Raw genomic sequence first — 20,847 nt, forward strand, 5'->3', positions numbered from 1 at the left:
GCCAAAGCATATCGTTTATCCGAATACATGAAATAGCAAATCGAGGTCCTTTCAATACCACCAATCTATAAGGGAAATAACTACAACAAACCTCATTGAATCATACCACAGTTGCCCATTTCAAAGATTAAAGAAATCATGTTATCTAGCATGAATAATGCATCATAATGTTATTTGTAGGAAATTGCAAACAATTTCAGGAGCATTTATAAAACATTTTCATATATTATTTATTTATCTCAAAACTGATGACTGATTGACAGATGGATGAACAGACTGACCCGCATGAAAAGCTAATCCATCCTGTTTACTAAGGTAGGCATCATAATATACCTGTAAAGTGGAGCTCTGGTTTTCCTGGAGGTAGTTGGAAGTGAACCTGGTGGTTCACACCGCGGTATATGAGCTGTCGGGGCTCCCTCTCCCCCAGTGAGTAGCTCACCTCATACATCAGGGGCTCATGCTGCATATATACCAGGTAGAATTTGTAACAATGAATTTTGAAGCAATAGTTTAAGCCTAGCTCCATTTACATAACACATATGCAACAATAACACTCTAGCAACACCACCATTCTATGTTGCTGAACTGATCATGTTTGACAGCTAATAAGATTTCTATCATTTATTTATCAATAAATATTGATAATAAGGCAAAATGGTAGTTTTTCAGATTGTTTTTTCAGATGGTCCCGTGTTCATCTGTGCTTAGATCTACTTCGAAGATTAATATTGGTTGTCATCCAGTAAGGGTAAATAAAGCTCTTCATAGCTAAAATAATTTGTTCATTATTGCGACATAAAATAAATATTAACTTAAACTTTAAAATATATATATATGATATAAAGTGACATCAGCAGTCAAAAAAAATATTTCTTTTTAAATCTAAGTAATGTCTACAAACAATTCATAAGTACCAGATCCCTTCACAAACAACACAGTGACACCTTGTCCCCATAACCCCAGTACCTGATCTCTTCCCAAACAAGTCAGTAACACCTTTTCCACATACCCCCAGTACCTGATCTCTTCACAAACAACCCAGTAACACCTTGTCCCCCTATACAGAGTACCTGATCCCTTCACAAACAACTCAATTACACCTTGTCCCCCTACCCCCAGTACCAGATCCCTTCCCAAACAACCCAGTAACACCTTGTCCCCATGCCCCCAGTACCTGATTCCTTCCCAAACAACCCAGTAACACCTTGTCCCCCTACCCCCAGTACCTGATCCCTTCACAAACAACTCAGTAACACCTTGTCCACCTACCCCCAGTACCTGATCCCTTCACAAACAACTCAGTAACACCTTGTCCCCCTACCCCCAGTACCTGATCCCTTCACAAACAACTCAGTAACACCTTGTCCCCCTACCCCCAGTACCTGATCCCTTCACAAACAACTCAGTAACACCTTGTCCCCCTACCCCCAGTACCTGATCCCTTCACAAACAACCCAGTAAAACCTTGTCCCCATACCCCCAGTACCTGATCCCTTCACAAACAACCCAGTATCACCTTGTCCCTCTACCCCCAGTACCAGATCCCTTCCCAAACAACCCAGTAACACCTTGTCCCCATGCCCCCAGTACCTGATTCCTTCCCAAACAACCCAGTAACACCTTGTCCCCCTACCCCCAGTACCTTATCCCTTCACAAACAACCCAGTAACACCTTGTCCCCATACCCCAGTACCTGATCCTTTCACAAACAACCCAGTAACACATTGTCCCCATACCCCAGTACCTGATCCCTTCACAAACATCTCAGTAACACCTTCAACCCCATACCCCAGTAACTGCTCCCTTCACAAACAACCCAGTAACACCTGGTCCCATTACCCTCAGTACCTGATCCCTTCACAAACAACCCAGTAACACCTTGGTCAACCTACCCACAGTACCTGATCCCTTCACAAACAACACAGTAACACCTTGTCCCTCTACCCCCAGTACCAGATCCCTTCACAAACAACCCAGTAACACCTTGTCCCTCTACCCACAGTACCTGATCCCTTCACAAACAACTCAGTAACACCTTGTCCCTCTACCCCCAGTACCAGATCCCTTCACAAACAACTCAGTAACACCTTGGTCCCCATGCCCCAATACCTGATCCCTTCCCAAACAACCCTGTAACACATTGTCCCCCTTCACCGAGTACCTAATCCTTTCACAAACAACCCTGTAACACCTTGTCCTCTACCCCCAGTACCTGATCCCTTCACAAACAACCCAGTAACACCTTGTCCCCCTTCACCGAGTACCTGATCCCTTCACAAACAACCCAGTAATACCTTGTCCCCCTACCCCCAGTACCTGATCCCTACACAATTAACCCAGTAACACCTTCGTCCACATACCCCCAGTACCTGATCCCTTCACAAATAACTCAGTAACACTTAGATCCCCGTACCTCCTAGTACCAGATCCCTTCACAAATAACTCAGTAACACCTTCATCCCAATACCCCCAGTACCTGATCCCTTCACAAACAACTCAGTAACACCTAGATCCCTGTACCTCCCAGTACCAGATCCCTTCACAAACAACTCAGTAACACCTTCGTCCCCAAACCCCTAGTACCTGATCCCTTCACAAACAACTCAGTAACACCTTCATCGCCATAGCCCCCAGTACCAAATCCCTTCACAAACAACTCAGTAACACCATGTCCACATATCCCCAGTACCTGATCCCTTCACAAACAACTCATTAACACCTTGTCCCCCTACCCCCAGCACCTGATCTCTTCACAAACAACTTAGTAACACCTTCCTCCCCATACCCCCAATCCTGATCTCTTCAAAAACAACTACCCCATTACCAGATCCCTTCACAAACAACTCAGTACCACCTTCATCCTCATACACCCAGTACCTGATCTCTTCACAAACAATTCAGTAACACCTTGTCCCCATACCCCCAGTGCCAGATCCCTTCACAAACAAAGCAGTAACACCTAGTTAATCATTACCCAAGTATCTGAACCTTACACAAACAACCCAGCAACAACTTGGTCCCCCTACCCCTAGTACCTGATCTCTTCACAAACAACTCAGTTACACCTTGGTGTGCCTACCTCCAGTATCAGATCCCTTCACAGACAACTCAGAAACACCTAGTTCCCCATACCCCAGTAAATGATCCCTTCACAGGGTTCCCACATTTTTCTGCAAGTAAAATTCCAGACTTTTTCAAGTTTTTTTTTTGCAAATTCCAGACTTTCTCTCAACCTTTTTCACAGTATTACAACGAAACATTTCAGTGAAATAACTTATTTGCCATATTTAACATTTATTAAACAACTTGTTAAAAAAACATCAAATGTCATTTAAACATCAAAAGTCATTTTCAAAGGGTTTTATTCTCAAAAACAAAACCTTTCACTTTCTGAACTTTTTAGACATTTATTGAACAATATGATTAACCTTTAGCATGCTGAATATTGTTGGCCTCTGTGAACAGTGTAGACACAGATCAGCTGGCATGATCAGGGTCTAGGCTATTTGTATTTGCTACTTGGAAACTTAAAGGCTTACCTACTATTTGATGTCTACTGGCCAAAGAACTGTGGTCTTCTCAATATCTATAAATACCAGCAAGACCAGTCTAAAAGAATGATCATTCATAGATTCACACTTGAATAGCAAATATTTGTTAGGCTGTGTAGCACTTCGCAGACTAGTAAGATCATTGCAATTAACATTCATGTATGTTATTGACAGCGTATCTCAAGTTTATTTTAATGAACTAGGGCCAATTTCAGGTATTAAATATATTTCGATGAATGCAGGGATCGCTAATTATCCATGATCATTAGCATACTGTAGATTAAAAATATCGTTGTATATTGCACCCACGATTCTAACTGACAGCGTATATAAAGCGAATCCCGACAAACTGCGGCCAATTTCTCGTTTTAACTTAAAATAACTTTTAAATGCAGACGGCAGTGCAGACCCAGCTACTATGACAAATAAACGCTTGCATGTGGTAACGGAAACCTTCTTAGTCTCGATCATTCAGCCCCTCTGATCAGAGTCAATTCAACAGAACAGTGTCAGATGCAAGTGTCTAGATGATCGAGAGTACTTACTTTTACTAGTTTCGTACCCAAAAAAGTTCGAACTTTAAATATTACTTTTCCCAGTTTTATCCCGATTTTAACCTATAATCGCAAAATTCAAGGCATTTTCACGACCGGGAACAGACTTTTCGATATTCCCGACTTTTTCCCGTTTTCCCGGTAGTGTAAGAACCCTGCCTTCACAAACAACTCAGTAACACCTTGTTTCCCTACCCCCAGTACCTGATCCCTTCCCAAACAACCCAGTAACACCTTGTCCACATATCCCCAGTACCTGAACTCTTCACAAACAACTCAGTAACACCTTGTCTCCCTACCCCCAGTACCTGATCCCTTCACAAACAACCCAGTAACACCTTGTCTCCCTACCCCCAGTACCTGATCCCTTCACCAACAACCCAGTAACACCTTGTCTCCCTACCCCCAGTACCTGATCCCTTCACAAACAACTCAGTAACACCTTGTCCCCCTACCCCCAGTACCTGATCCCTTCACAAACAACCCAGTAACACCTTGTCAACATATCCCCAGTACCTGAACTCTTCACAAACAACTCAGTAACACCTTGTCCACATATCCCCAGGACCTGAACTCTTCACAAACAACTCAGTAACACCTTGTCCACATATCCCCAGTACCTGAACTCTTCACAAACAACTCAGTAACACCTTGGTCCCCATACCCCCAGTTATTGACCAATTCACAAACAACTCATTAACATTTTGTCCCCCTACCCCCAGTACATGATCTCTTCACAAACAACTCAGTAACACCTTCCTCCCCATACCCCCAATCCTGATCTCTTCATAAACAACTCAGTAACACCTTGGTCCCCCTACCCCCATTACCAGATACCTTCACAAACAACTCAGTAACACCTTCATTCTCATACCCCCAGTACCTGATCCCTTCACAAACAATTCAATAACACCTTGTCCCCCTACCCCCAGTACCTGATCCCTTCACAAACAACTCCGTAACACCTTCGTCCCAATACCCCCAGTGCCAGATCCCTTCACAAACAAAGCAGTAACATCAAGTTAACCATTACCCCAGTACCTGACCCATACACAAACAACCCAGCAACAACTTGGTCCACCTACCCCTAGTACCTGATTTCTTCACAAACAACTCAGTAACACCATGTCTCCCTACCCCCAGTACCAGATCCCTTATCCCTTCCCAAACAACTCAGTAACACCTTGTCCCCCTACTGAGTAACCGATCCCTTCTCAGACAACTCAGTAACACATACCCCCAGTACCTGATCTCTTCACAAACAACCCAGTAACACCTCGGTCCCTATACCCCCAGTACCTGATCCCTTCACAAACAACTCAGAAACAGCTTGTTCCCATGCCCCCAGTACCTGATCCCTTCACAAACAACTCAGCAACACCTTGTCCCCATACCCCAGTACCTGATCTCTCCAAGAGTAGCAGTGAACAGTGAAGGATGTGTCGAGGGCAGTACCATTCTCTGGTCGTATTCGACAGTTACCGTACACTGGACTCTCATTCACATCAAAATTCAGCAATGCCTCACCTTCTAGAGAACCATCTGAAAATAAATGTTAAGAATCCCCCATTATTTTTGCTTACTGTGAAATGTATCCAATTATTACTGTTTAGCAATCAAATTGCTTTTATTTGAAAACTAGCCAAAAGATAACCAGTTGATATCTTATCCAGTTTAATACAATAGGCTGATGATCTCTTTTCTAAAAATAATTAGAACAATATATTCAACATCAATGTAAAGTGGAGATAACTTTGGAATTCAACTTTTCAAGATTTTTAGCACTTCCAGGCCTAACATTTAGCATATGTTTAACCACAAAAGCTGTCATTTGAACAAATGCCCCGAAGTGGAGTGATTACCATTTGTATAATATGAAGGATATTTACAGCTGAGACCAAAATTATTACCGTGAAATCCATAAAGTACTTTAGACCAAGTATTAATGTTCCCCTAAACTACCTAAAATCAGTATAAATGTCCACACCAACAACCTACAATCAGAATGAATTAGGGATGTAAACAAATACTTGAATATTCGATCGAACGTTTGGTATTCGAATGTCAAAATCGGTATTTGAATATTTGATTTTTTGTTGTTGAATAAATAGAACAATAAATATTTTGCCTACAACTCTGTTGTTGTGCATAAAGTTTGTTTGTCTTGTTTTTACAACAATAGGCCCATAATGGCAGAGGTGTGAATGGGATGACCATACACTAAACACGTGTCATATGTCATTTAGGGAAATATGGTCTGGTTCTATAAAACGTTCCCGCAATTTTACAACAAGAGGGCCATAATGGCCCTAAATTGCTCACCTGAGTAAAAGAGTTTAACCTTTGTTATCAATATAGCTTGTTTCTCAAAGAATATTGAACAAGAGCTGTCACAGTATGTGACAAACGCCGCCGAATGTGACATTGACCTATGAACAAGTACATAAAAAGTTACTCTTGCCTTTATGTGTCAAATACATATATCAAGTTATTTTAAATTGCCCCTGAGCATAGAAAATACCAACCATACTTGACAGCCAACACTTTTATGTCCTCATATTCAGCATTCCATTGTGAACAAGAGCTGTCACAGTATGTGACGAATGCCCCCGATTGTGATATTGACCTATGAACAAAGTCAGTACATGAAAAGTTGATCTTGCCTTTACATGTCAAATACATATGGCAAGTTATTTTAAATTGCCTCTAAACATAAATAATACCACCCATACTTGACAACCGACACTGTTATGTCCTTATATATGCAGCATTCCATTGTAAATAAACACCCAAGTGTGACCCTGACCTTAGAGATAGGGACACGGGTCTGTCATGCGACACATCGTCTTAGTATGTGGAACACATGTGGCAAGTTATTTTAAAATCTGTCCATACAAGGGAATGTTACAGCCCGGACACGACAACTTATACTCTATGTCCTTATATGCAGCACTCCGTTGTGAATAAATAACCTAAGTGTGACCTTGACCATAGAGGTAGGGACACAGGTCTTGCACGCGACACATCATCTTGATATGTGGAAAACATGTGGCAAGTTATTTTAAAATCCGTCCATACAAGGGAAAGTGACAGCCCGGACACGACAACCTATACTCTATGTCCTAAATGCAGCACTCCATTGTGAATAAACTCTAAGTGTGACCTTGTCCTAAGAGGTAGGGACACTGGTCATGCACGCGATACGTCGTCTTGGTATGTGGAACACATGTGGCAAGTTACTTTAAAATCTGTCCATACAAGGGAAAGTTACAGCCCGGACAAAACAACTTATAATCTATGTCCTTATAAGCAGCACTCCATTGTGAATAAAGACTAAGTGTGACCTTGACCTTTGAGGTAGGGACACGGGTCTTGCACGCGACACGTCGTCTTGGTATGTGGAACACATGTGGCAAGTTATTTTAAAATATGTCAATACAAGGGAAAGTGACAGCCCGGACACGACAATCTATACTCTATGTCCTATATGCAGCACTCCATTGTGAATAAAGACTTAGTGTGACCTTGACCTTTGAGGTAGGGACACGGGTCTTGCACGCGACACGTCGTCTTGGTATGTGGAACACATGTGGCAAGTTATTTTAAAATCTGTCCATACAAGGGAATGTTACAGCCCAGACACAACAACCTATACTCTATGTCCTATATGCAGCACTCCATTGTGAATAAAGACTAAGTGTGACCTTGACCTTTGAGGTAGGGACACGATCTTGCACGCAACACGTCATCTTGGTATGTGGAACACATGTGGCAAGTTATTTTAAAATCTGTCAATACATGGGAAAGTAACAGCCTGGACACGACAACCTATACTCTATGTCCTATATGCAGCACTCCATTGTGAATAAACACTAAGTGTGACCTTGACCTTAGAGGTAGGGGCTAGGGTCGTGCACGCGACACGTCGTCTTGGTATGTGGAACACATGTGGCAAGTTATTTTAAAATCTGTCCATACAAGGGAAAGTTACAGCCCGGACACGACAACCTATACTCTATGTCCTATATGCAGCACTCCATTGTGAATAAAGACCCAAGTGTGACCTTGACCTTTGAGGCAGGGGCACAGGTCTTGCACGCGTCACGTCGTCTTGGTATGTGGAACACATGTGGCAAGTTATTTTAAAATCTGTCCATACAAGGGAAAGTTACAGCCCAGACACGAGTTATTAAGCCGGACACATGGACGGACGGAAGAACGGACGGACGGACAGACGGTGCGATTTTAATATGCTAACCTTCGGGGGCATAATAAACACTTAGAGTATCTTTCACCTTAGATGAAGGGACATGGGTCTTGCACACAACATGTTGCCTTGGTATGTCGAAAACATATGGCAAGTCATTTTAAAATCTGTCCATATAAGAGAAAGTCACAGCGCGGACACGACAGCCTATATTTTCCTTCAGGTTGCCATGGCAACCAGAGTTCTCCATGGAATTAATTTCTTTGAACAATTTTGAAAAAGCACCAACCAAGGATTATTCGTATAAAGTTTCATCAAAATTGTCCAAGCGGTTTAGGAGAAGAAGATGATTATAACCAATTGTTGACATTTTCCTTTAGGTTGCCATGGCAACCAGAGTTCTCCATGGAATTAATTTCTTTGAACAATTTTGAAAAAGCACCAACCAAGGATCATTCCTATGAAGTTTCATCATAATGGTCCAAGCGGTTTAGGAGAAGAAAATGATTATAACCAATTGTTGATGACGGACGACGAACAACGAACGCCGGACAACAGACGCCGGACAAAGACCGATCACAAAAGCTCACCTTGAAAACTGGCCATTAGATAAGTGACATAAAAACTTCAATTAATTTCAGTAAATTTAGCCTTAGCCAGTTGAGGATTATAGGAATCGGCCTTCACACCAATTTGTTGTTTTGGCGGCAAATTCAGATGTGCAATATAGCTCAAATCGCCAAGATGATATGAATGGCATGTGCTACAATAATGTAGTTACATGTATGTGCTTTAAACTGTCGGAGTGCTTTTCCATAACACCATTTGACCAGAAATCCATCACATTGTTTACAAATATAAAGGCAGTAGACATTTGTTTTTTGTTTGTTCATAATGTATTGCTTTTTTCTTTCTGGTAATGGGGAATTTCAGAGGCTTATTTGGGGAAATAAGGGTCCGCAGCGAGTACTGACTAGAACAAAGAAGGGTTAAAATGCCCCGGCTATTACTTTAGCAAATAATAATCAACAAAAGGGCCCTGAAGGCCCTGAATCGCTCACCTAATCCAATAAAGATCACCAACAATAACATTCTGATCAAGTTCCATTAACATATGGTCATAAATGTGGCCTCTAGAGTGTTAAAATCATTTTCCTATTATTTGACCTGGTGACCTAGTTTTTGATCGCACATGACCCAGGTTCAAACTTGGCCTAGAGCTAATCAATATAAACATTCTGACTAAGTTTCATGGACATACAGTCATAAATGTGACCTCTAGAGTGCTAACAAGCTTTTCTTATGATTTGACCCTTATGACCTAGATTTTGACCGCACATGACCCAGATTTAAACTTGACTTAGAGATTATTAATATAAACATTCTGACCAACTTTCATAAAGAAACATCTATAAATGTGACCTCTAGAGTGTTAACAAGCGTTTCCTTAAATTTGACCTGGTGACCTAGTTTTAGACCACATATGATCCAGATTCGAACTTGGCCTAGAACTATTCAATATAAACATTCTGACTAAGTTTCATGAACATACAGTCATAAATGACACCTCTAGAGTGCTAGTAAGCTTTTCCTATGATTTGACCTAATGACCTAGTTTTTGACCACAATTGACCTAGATTTAAACTTCACTTAGAGATTACTAATATAAACATTCTGACCAACTGTCATTAAGATACAGTTATAGATGTGACCTCTAGAGTGTTAACAAGCTTTGGTGACCTAGTTTTTTTACTGCACATGACCCAGATTCGAACTTGGCCAAGAGGTAATCAATATAAACATTCTGACCAAGATTCCCGATGATACAGTCATAAATGTGACCTCTAGAGTGCTAACAAGCTTTTCCCATGATTTGACCTTATGACCTAGTTTTTGACCGCACATGACCCAGTTTTAAACTTGACTTAGAGATAATTAATGTAACTATTCTGACCAACTTTTATGAAGAAACATTTATAAATGTGAACTCTGGAGTGTTAACAAGCTTTTCCTTTAATTTGACCTGGTGACCTAGCTTTTGACCACACATGACCCAGATTCAAACTTGGCCTAGAGCTAATTAATCTAAACATTCTGACTCAGTTTCATGAACATACAGTCATAAATGTGACCTCTAAAGTGCTAACAAGCTTTTCCTATGATTTCACCTGGTGACCTAGTTTTTGACCCCACATGACCCAGATTTAAACTTGACTTAAAGATTATTAATATAAACATTCTGACCAACTTTCATGAAGATACAGTCATAAATGAGACCTCTAGAGTGTTAACAAGATTTTCCTTCAATTTGACCTGGTGACCTAGTTTTTGACCGCACATAACCCAGAATCGAACTTGACCTAGAGAGTATTAATATTAACATTCTGACCAAGTTTCCTGAAGATACAGTCATAAATGTGACCTCTATAGTGTTAACAAGCTTTTCCTTTAATTTGACCTGGTGACCTAGTTTTTAACCCCAGATGACCCTATATCGAACTCATCCAAGATTTTATTGAGGGTATTATTCGGTTTCATTAAGATAGTGTGTTAACAGTCAAATTGTTGACGACGGATGACGACGACTGACGACGGACACAGGGCGATCACAATAGCTCACCTTGAACACTTAGTGCTCAGGTGAGCTAAAAAGTTTACTACAACTTCAAAAGTATATATTTTGGTAATCGTATATTCGATCGAAAGAATTACCAAATATTCGAATATCAATTTTGCCAATTGTTTACATCTCTAGTATAAATGTCCCCATAAACCACCTACCATCAGCATAAATGTCCCCCTTAACCACCTACCATCAGTATTAATGTCCCCATAAACCACCTACCATCAGTATTAATTTCCCCCTTAACCACCTACCATCAGTATAAATGTCCCCATAAACCACCTACCATCAGTATAAATGTCCCCTTAAACCACCTACCATCAGTATAAATGTCCCTTATCCACCTACCATCAGCAGTGACTTTGACCCCTATTATATATGTGAGACCCTGTCTGAGGAAGCCAGGTTTGATGACGAGGGACTCGCTATGGAGTCCAGTCCTTGTTCTCCCTGGGGGCAAGTACAGCCTTGTGGTCAGTGGCTTATCCAGGATGGTCAGTCTCCTGCGGATGTCCTTCCTTGAACCCACAAGCTTGTCCAGACTATCTGTACTTCCACCAGACCCCACATCATCTAATCAGGGAACAACATTACATAATTAGTATGGCCACATTCTCTACTGTTTTCATCATCTTCATCACAACTACTGTAAACATCTGTTTGTAGGTTTTTTTTCCTTTTGAATTCCCAATTCAAAAATGCATGCGTCCTATCTATGGGTGCATCCTGAACTCTTAAAATTAAGATGTACAATGGAATACTGTATTCAAATTCAAATCTTCATCATAAATACAAAATGAGAAGTAAACGTAGAACTTGCTAGAATATTGCCAATTATTTTTGCCAATTAATTTGTTTACAAACATGTGAAATGATATATTTTCTGACCAATAGAAATAGAGCAATGTTTTATTACACATGTGTAATACAGAAACAAAGATAATAGCTATATTAAACTGGAAACAAGAAATAACATGTGATATCATCAGAGAGTTTTAAGTATTTTTTCAAGCAAATTGATTCATTATTTATATCAAATTGTAAAGTTTAGACTTACCCTCTGTGTCTGTATATCATCCCCTCCCATCCATGTCAGCACCCCTGTAGTTTAGACTTACCTTCTGTGTTTGTATATCTTCCAAACCAACCCATGTCATCACCCCTGAATTTAAGACTTACCCGCTGTGTCTGTATATCTTCCCCACCCACCCATGTCAGCCCCTCTGTAGTTGAGACTTACCCTCTGTGTCTGTATATCTTCCCAACCCACCCACTTCAGCGCCCCTCTAGTTTCGACTTACCCTCTGTGTCTTCCCCATACACCCATGTCAGTCCCCCTGTAGCTTAGACTTACGCTCTGTGTCTGTATATCTTCCCAAACCACCCATGTCAGCGCCCCTCTAGTTTAGACTTACCCTCTGTGTCTGTATATCTTCCAAACCCTCCCATGTCAGCGCCACTCTAGTTTAGACTTACACTCTGTGTCTGTATATCATCCCAACCTACCTGTGTCAGCGCCCCTGTAGTTTAGACTTACCCTTTGTGTCTGTATATCTTCCCCATATACCCATGTCAGCCCCCTTAGTTTAGACTTACGCCGGTCTGTGTATATCTTCCCAACCCACCCATGTCAGCGCCCCTGTAGTTTAGACTTACCCCCGTGTCTGTATATCTTCCCACCCCACTCATGTCAGCGCCCCTGTAGTTTAGACTTACCCCCGGGTCTGTATATCTTCCCCTCCAACCAATGTCAGCGCCCCTGTAGTTTAGATTTACCCTCTCTGTCTGTATATCTTCCCACCCCACCCATGTCAGCCCCCCTGTAGTTTAGACTTTCCCTCTGTGTCTGTATATCTTCCCCAACTACACATGTCAGCCCCCCTAAAGTTTAGACTTACCCTCTGTGTCTGTATATCTTCCCCAACTACACATGTCAGCGCCCCTGTAGTTGAGACTGACCCTCTCTGTCTGTATATTTTTCCTCACCCACCCATGTCAGCGCCCCTCTAGTTTAGACTTACCCTCTGTGTATGCATATCTTCCCTATACACCCATGTCAGCCCCCCTGTAGTTGAGACTTACCCTCTGTGTCTGTATATCTTCCCCAACTACACATGTCAGCCCCACCTGTAGTTTAGACTTACCCTCTGTGTCTGTATATCTTCCCGAACTACACATGTCAGCGCCCCTTTAGTTGAGACTTACCCTCTGTATCTGTATATCTTCCCCACCCACCCATGTCAGCGCCCCTGTAGTTGAGACTTACCCTCTGTGTCTGTTTATCTTCCCCATACACCCATGTCAGCCCCTTTAGTTAAGACTTACGCCGGTCTGTGTGTATCTTCCCAACCCACCCATGTCAGCGCCCCTGTAGTTTAGATTTACCCCCGTGTCTGTATATCTTCCCACCCCACTCATGTCAGTGCCCCTGTAGTTTAGACTTACCCCCGTGTCTGTATATCTTCCCCTCCAACCCATGTCAGCGCCCCTGTAGTTTAGACTTACCCTCTCTGTCTGTATATCTTCTCACCCAACCCATGTCAGCGCCCCTGTAGTTTAGACTTTCCCTGTGTCTGTATATCTTGCCCATACACCCATGTCAGCCCCCCTGTAGTTGAGACTTACCCCGGTGTCTGTATATCTTCCCCAACTACACATGTCAGCCCCTCTAAAGTTTAGACTTATCCTGTTGTCTGTATATCATCCCCAACTACACATGTCAGCGCCCCTGTAGTTAAGACCTACCCTCTTTGTCTGTATATCTTTCCCACCCACCCATGTAAGCCCCCCTGTAGTTGAGACTTACCCTCTGTGTCTGTATATCTTCCCCAACTACACATGTCATCCCCTCTAAAGTTTAGACTTACCCCGTTGTCTGTATATCTTCCCCAACTACACATGTCAGCCCCCCTGTAGTTTAGACTTACCCCGGTGTCTGTATATCTTCCCCAACTACACATGTCAGCCCCCCGGTAGTTGAGACTTACCTTCTGTGTCAGTATATCTTCCCCACCCACCCATGTCAGTGCACCTGTAGTAGAGACTTACCCTCTCTCTCTGTATATTTTTCCTCACCCACCCATGTCAGCGCCCCTCTAGTTTAGACTTACCCTCTGTGTCTGTATATCTTCCCCAACTACACATGTCAGCCCCCCTGTAGTTGAGACTTACCTTCTGTGTCAGTATATCTTCCCCACCCACCCATGTCAGCCCCCCGGTAGTTGAGACTTACCTTCTGTGTCAGTATATCTTCCCCACCCACCCATGTCAGTGCACCTGTAGTAGAGACTTACCCTCTCTGTCTGTATATTTTTCCTCACCCACCCGTGTCAGCGCCCCTCTAGTTGAGACTTACCCTCTGTGTCTGTATATCTTCCCCAACTACACATGTCAGTGCCCCTGTAGTTGAGTCTTACCTTCTGTGTCTGTATATCTTCCCCACCCATCCATGTCAGCGCCCCTGTAGTTGAGACTTACCCTCTGTGTCTGTATATCTTCCCCAACTACACATGTCAGCCCCCCTGAAGTTTAGACTTACCCTGGTGTCTGTATATCTTCCCCATACACCCATGTCAGCCCCCCTGAAGTTTAGACTTACCCTGGTGTCTGTATATCTTCCCCATACACCCATGTCAGCCCCCCTGTAGTTGAGACTTACCCTCTGTGTCTGTATATCTTGCCCATACACCCATGTCAGACCCGCTGTAGTTTAGACTTACCCTCTGTGTCTGTATATCTTCCCCAACTACACATGTCAGTGCCCCTGTAGTTGAGACTTACCTTCTGTGTCTGTATATCTTCCCCACCCATCCATGTCAGCGCCCCTGTAGTTGAGACTTACCCTCTGTGTCTGTATATCTTCCCCAACTACACATGTCAGCGCCCCTGTAGTTGAAACTTACCCTATGTGTCTGTATATCTTTCCCATACACCCATGTCAGCGCACCTGTAGTTGAGACTTACCCGCTGTGTCTGTATATCTTCCTCACCCACCCATGTCAGCCCCCCACTGTAGTTGAGACTTACCACGGTGTCTGTATATCTTCCTCACCCACCCATGTCAGCCCCCCTGTATTTAGACTTACCCTCTGTGTCTGTATATTTTCCCCTCCCACCCATGTCAGCGCCCCTGTTGTTTAGATTTACCCTCTGTGTCTGTACATCTTCCTCACCCACCCATGTCAGCCCCCCTGTATTTAGACTTACCCTCTGTGTCTGTATATTTTCCCCTCCCACCCATGGCAGCGCCCCTGGTTTTTAGATTTACCCTCTGTGTCTGTATATTTTCCCCTCCCATCCATGGCAGCGCCCCTGTTGTTTAGATTTACCCTCTGTGTCTGTATATTTTCCCCTCCCACCCATGGCAGCGCCCCTGTTGTTTAGATTTACCCTCTGTGTCTGTATATCTTCCCAACCCACCCATGGCAGCGCCCCTGTAGTTAAGACTTACTCTATGTGTCTGTATATCTTCCTTACCCACACATGTCAGCCCCCCCCCCCTCTAGTTAAGACTTACCCTCTATGTCTGTATATTTTCCACTCCCACCCATGTCAGTGCCCCTGTAGTTAAGACTTACCCTCTGCCGGTATATCTTTCCAACCCACCCATGTCAGCCCCCTGTCGTTGAGACTTACCCTCTGTGTCTGTATATCTTCCCACCCCACCCCTGTGGGTTCCGGCCTGCTCCCTCCCAATGTCTGGATATGCTGCAACACATGGCAGAACAGTACAAATACCACTCAAAAAGAAATGCTGAACACTTAATATCATGATAGCATTTCAAGTTTTGTGGCTATTTACAGTCATTGTCAAAGTTTGCGCATATACTACTGGAATAAAATGTTGTGTGTTGAAACTGTCTGGTATTAAATACATTGTTATTTTAAGGAAGTACTGACCCTGCTAACAGGGTTCATACAGCCAAAAAGGCAAAAAAATCATGAGATTTCAAGGCCCTTGATTTGATTTTCAAGGATTGTCTTAAAATACAAATATCAACACCTATTTTCAAAGACTATCATTTATAGCAAACTATGAAAATAACCCATAATTGTGACATAGTGTCAAACATTAAGCTGTCCTTTAAGGGTTTTCCTACTTTACATGGGTTTTCAGAACAGACTCCCTTATTCTACTGATGTCAATAACTTTTATGAAATGTTTTTGCATTGCTTTGTATTTATTTTTGTGGTCAACCAGCCAAAGACACATTTAGTTAAACGCAAGACATTCTTTCACAGCAAAAATGAAACCAGAAACTGATATATAGACTGGACCAGTGCTCATATAAAATGTACCACTGGTGTCTAAAACCTGTACCATACCTGTACTATCACACGCACGCCAACAGATTCGAACAGCTAAGAGTTACTAGCAAAGCGCCCACTAAGACCAAACATTTTTTGTAGAGATGGACCATTTTTATTATTTAGACATCCATTTGGAGCAGAACAAGGAGATTTAAGGACATAAGGGCAAACAAGCTCTTTTCAAGCAGTTTGCAAGACAAATTTTTGTTTAAGTAGTTTCAAGGAGGTTTTAGAACATTTCAGGACTTTTCATCTAGCAGACTAAAATTCAAGTACTTTTCAAGTCTGTGCGAACCCTGTTATAGGCCCTACATGTTAATATGGTCATTGTTTGTGTAAAATGGGCAGTCTAGCAAAAACACCAGCAAGGCCTGACTATAATTTGTCAACAAATGTGTTGAGTAATGACGAATATGGATCTTAGAATCCCCTGCAGTATTATAAGTAAAGAGAAATCAAAGCAGCTTCGTTAGACTAGATTTGAGGAAGAACAAACATGATATTGAACTGTACTCCCTGACTTGAATGTTAAGTGAGTGTTCTTAGGGCTGTTACTTCAATCCTTGCAAAGTAGAGATATGATGCATGCACACTGAAAGATAGTGCAAGCCCAATTCCCACTCCCATACCCCTTGTCTACTTACTGTTGTGGTACTTCCTCCCGCCGGCACTGCCGCTCTCTCCTGGCATCCCCTCCCCATCAAAAAGATCTGATTGGCTGTACACAGGCAAGCCTCGAGCTCCATTTACATCCTTACCCTCCCCTGTAAAAGAGCATGTTTAATTTACATACATCCCTTCCCTTTGACTTATAGCTTGCAGACCCAAAATAAAAATACTTCTCAAAAGAAATTATATAAGCGAGCTGTATGTTAACAAGTTTGACCATATTTCAATTTTACAACATTCCTTTGGTAAGCATTATCCCAGATGTTTATAAAATTAAAGTTAAGCATATTGGGTATTGAATTCCAGTTGGATATCTCACTGAATAAAATCAGAAGGTGTTTATTTACACTGCCAATCAAAGAAGTAGTTTTCCACTGTGACTTAAGAAGCATCAGGCCAGAAATTAAGATTAAATTGTGATTAAATACAAAAGAAATAAAATGTTAGTGAGAATATAATTGATAAATTACCATTGAAGTTTCTTATGGCGTCAATTTTCATAGAGGTCAAAATTTAATGTACAACAGGAGTAAAATTGGTCACTAAATAAATTTTTGGCAACTTTGCAAGCATCTGGATGACACAACAGGGCTATTCATAGTGCATTTTTATGAGGGGGTAAGAAATTTTAAACAGACACCCAGTTTGATAACTTTGCTGGATGACACAGGATATTCCTGCCATATTTCTATGTATTATACATTGAAACATCAATAGGCGCCTTTTAAATCTTGAAATGGGTCTATTTTATGATGGGGTCATAAAATTAAGCTCGATCACAGCATTTTTGGACCAATTGGGTGCATCAAATTATGAAATTATGAAGTACAAGTCCATCTTCAAACTGCATTTTCAGATTAAACCAGTGCACCAGGCAGTGGGCGCCAAGTGTTCTAGATCTCTACCGGTTTAAAGCCTTGTGAAAAAGATGAGCGTGACTCAAGAGAATCTCCACGAAAACTTTAACAAATCCTACCAATAAATCATAGTTGTTTAAGTCACCCCAGCCCATGTGATAGTGAACTAATGGCATTTACAGTAAACTTTATCCATCAAAATGCAACAGTTTTAGCCATAAAACCAATGTCTACTTTTGATGTTTTGCCCTCTTTCCACATACTGAGTTTCATTAACCTAGCTTGGATACTTTTTATGTATCCCTGGACCGAGAATTTTTTCAGTCAATAGCTATATTTTTAATAAGTCAAGGGCCATAACTCTGCATAACTTTGTCTGATGAAAAAACTAAACTAAAGTGCATAATCTTCATTTTACTAAGTTTCATGAACCTAGCTTTGATACTTTTTGAGTTATAGCATGACCAAATTGACTATATTTTTAATAAGTAAAGGACCATAACTCTGCATAACTTTGTCTGTGAGAAAAAAATGAACTAACGTGCATAATCTCCATATTGCCCTCTTTCCACATACTGAGTTTCATTAACCTAACTTTGATAATTTTTGAGTTATCCCAGGACCAAACTGACTGTATTTTTAATAAGTGAAGGACCATAACTCTGCATAACTTTGTCTGACGAAAAAAATAATCTAACGTGCATAATCTCCATATTGCCCTCTTTCCAAATGAGTTATCCCAGGACCAAGATTTTTTTCAGTCAACAGCTATATTTTTAGTAAGTTAAGGGCCATAACTCTGCATAACTTTGCCTGACCAAAAAAATAAACTAATATGCATAATCTCCATTTTACCCTCTATCCACATACATAAGTCAAGGGCCATAACTGCATTAATTTGTATGACAAAACAAACAAAAAAACCAATGTGCATAATCCTATAATATATATTAACCCACTAATGCCCTATTCTGTGTGTGCGGAAGAACCAACGGACGGAGGGTAAACCTTGAGTCCCCTTCTAACAAAATCATTTAATATTTGAGCAATGAAACTATTTATTAGGTTATTTAATTATCTGTAAAAAATATAATCATATACCGGTATATAAATTTTCACTTTTCCAATTCCCCTAAAAAGGACCTATACAAATACAAACTGTTTATCAGGAAATTAGCTATTGACTGGGGGGTCTTATCTGGCTTCTTGCCTATGTGCTGGGTTAATCCAGAGTAATCGGCCCTGCTATACAAGTGCATATTGGCACTGGTTACATGCATACAGTTTCATGCGAATGTCTTGAAAGCATTTTTAGAAATGGCCAAGAATAAAGCCTGTGTAATCTGATGATGCCAACAGACAAGAAGAGGGCCATGATGGCCCTAAATTGCTCACCTGACTGAAACATTTAAATCTTTGTGGGGTTTGTCCACTGCTGAAGTTTTAAAAATAAGACAAGAAAAACTGTCTGATCAAGTTTCATGAATATTAGATTGCCTCTAGTGTGTTCCCAATAATTTTTCTAAGATTTGACCTATTGACCTTGTTTTTGAACCATATGACCCACTTTTAAAACGCAGTCGAAATTTAACCCAAGAGAACATTCTGACCATGTTTGAACATAATCTGACCAATCACCACCATAAAATAGTTTTAGACAAGATTTTTGAAAGATTTGACCTAGTGACCTAATTTAACTTTTATTGCATGTGACCCAGTTTAAAACATGTCCAAGAGTTCATCAAGGAAAACATTCTGATCAAGTTTCATGAATATTAGACCATACTTAATGCTTCTGATGTGTTTCAAACAAATTTCTAAGATTTGACCTAGTGACCTAATTTTTGATCATATGTGACCCAGTTTCAAATAAGTCTAAGAGTTCATCAAGGAAAACATTCTGATTAAGATTTATGAATATTTGAACATGAATAATGCATCTGATATGTTCCAGAGATTTTTCTAAGATTTGACCTAGTGACCTAGTGACCTAGCTTTTGACCCCATGTGACCCACTTTTTTAAGTGGTCCATATTTCATCAAGGGGTACATCATGACCAATTTTAAAAATAACTAGACCAATCATTACCATGATATGGTTCCCGACAAGATTTTCTAAGATTTGACCTAGTGACCTAATTTTCGATCATATGTGACCCAGTTTTATTTACGAACAAGAGTTCATCAAGGTAAACATTCTGATTAAGTTTGAAGAATATTTGACCATGTATAATCAGGGATGATAACAGAGCTAAGTTGCCAATCCTGAAAATGTCTGCGTGGGGTTCAGGGGGGCCGCTCAAGGCCCCCGATGGGTCCAGGGCAAAGCCCTGGTGGGGGGATAAGGGGGGCAAAGCCTTTCGTATTTCAGGGTTTCTAATACCTTTTTTGCCTTAGAATAGTGTTCAAGGGGTACACCTTTCGGTTTGATAGATATAATTATGTTCAACACGAGACTTCCACAATCAGAACAATTATCAGGAATCTTAGCAGTGAAGTTTAACACCATTGTCTTTAAACAAAGTTAAATTTACTTTTTTTACCTGAAGTCACAGGCATTAGACATATACCTGACACTTTGGTTCAGTTGTCCACTTCCCATAAAACTCAACTGGCTATGATCAAATGCATGTGTATGAACAGTCTACACTATGGGATGTTTGATTTATAATAATGAGCAACATATCAATTATCATGCTTGGAAAAGTTTATTGTAAAAGTGGTATTTATTCAATTTTTATGTATCATAAGAGTATTTATTCCATTTTCTGCACATTTGATGAGAATGTTATGTTATTAATTATTATATATATTATTCCAAGTAATATCCAAACGGGACTTAAATGCTTTGGCAGCGTAGCCGTTGTGGACATGGTGGACTTTGAAGTATTCTGGTCCCCAAGCCAGATTTTTTCCCCTCATGGTGTTACATGAGTCCAGTAGCACACAAACTAGATTGTCCCACGGCAGTTCAAGTCTCTCAAATAGGCTTTCAAATTCTATGAAAATTGATTCAGAATCAGCCCTTGTGACTTTTAAGGAGGCCAAATGCCTCAACACTATTTCTTTCTCT

General features: G+C 41.0%; 1 protein-coding gene across 4 annotated transcripts in view; it reads right to left on the reverse strand.

Annotated features, from left to right (window-relative positions):
- Positions 1 to 20,847, reverse strand: part of LOC128232845 (uncharacterized) — a 383,378-nt gene that overhangs the window by 212,425 nt on the left and 150,106 nt on the right. For all 4 annotated transcript variants that reach the window (XM_052946615.1, XM_052946639.1, XM_052946631.1 and 1 more), the window contains 5 exons: positions 16,893 to 17,012; positions 15,574 to 15,645; positions 11,287 to 11,511; positions 5,511 to 5,650; positions 334 to 463 (listed from right to left, as the gene is read on the reverse strand). In XM_052946615.1, coding sequence (XP_052802575.1) covers positions 334 to 463; positions 5,511 to 5,650; positions 11,287 to 11,511; positions 15,574 to 15,645; positions 16,893 to 17,012 — 687 coding nt within the window. The remainder of the gene's footprint in view (positions 1 to 333; positions 464 to 5,510; positions 5,651 to 11,286; positions 11,512 to 15,573; positions 15,646 to 16,892; positions 17,013 to 20,847) is intronic.

The sequence above is a fragment of the Mya arenaria genome, chromosome 1 (assembly GCF_026914265.1).
Source record: "Mya arenaria isolate MELC-2E11 chromosome 1, ASM2691426v1".
NCBI lineage: Eukaryota > Metazoa > Mollusca > Bivalvia > Myida > Myidae > Mya > Mya arenaria.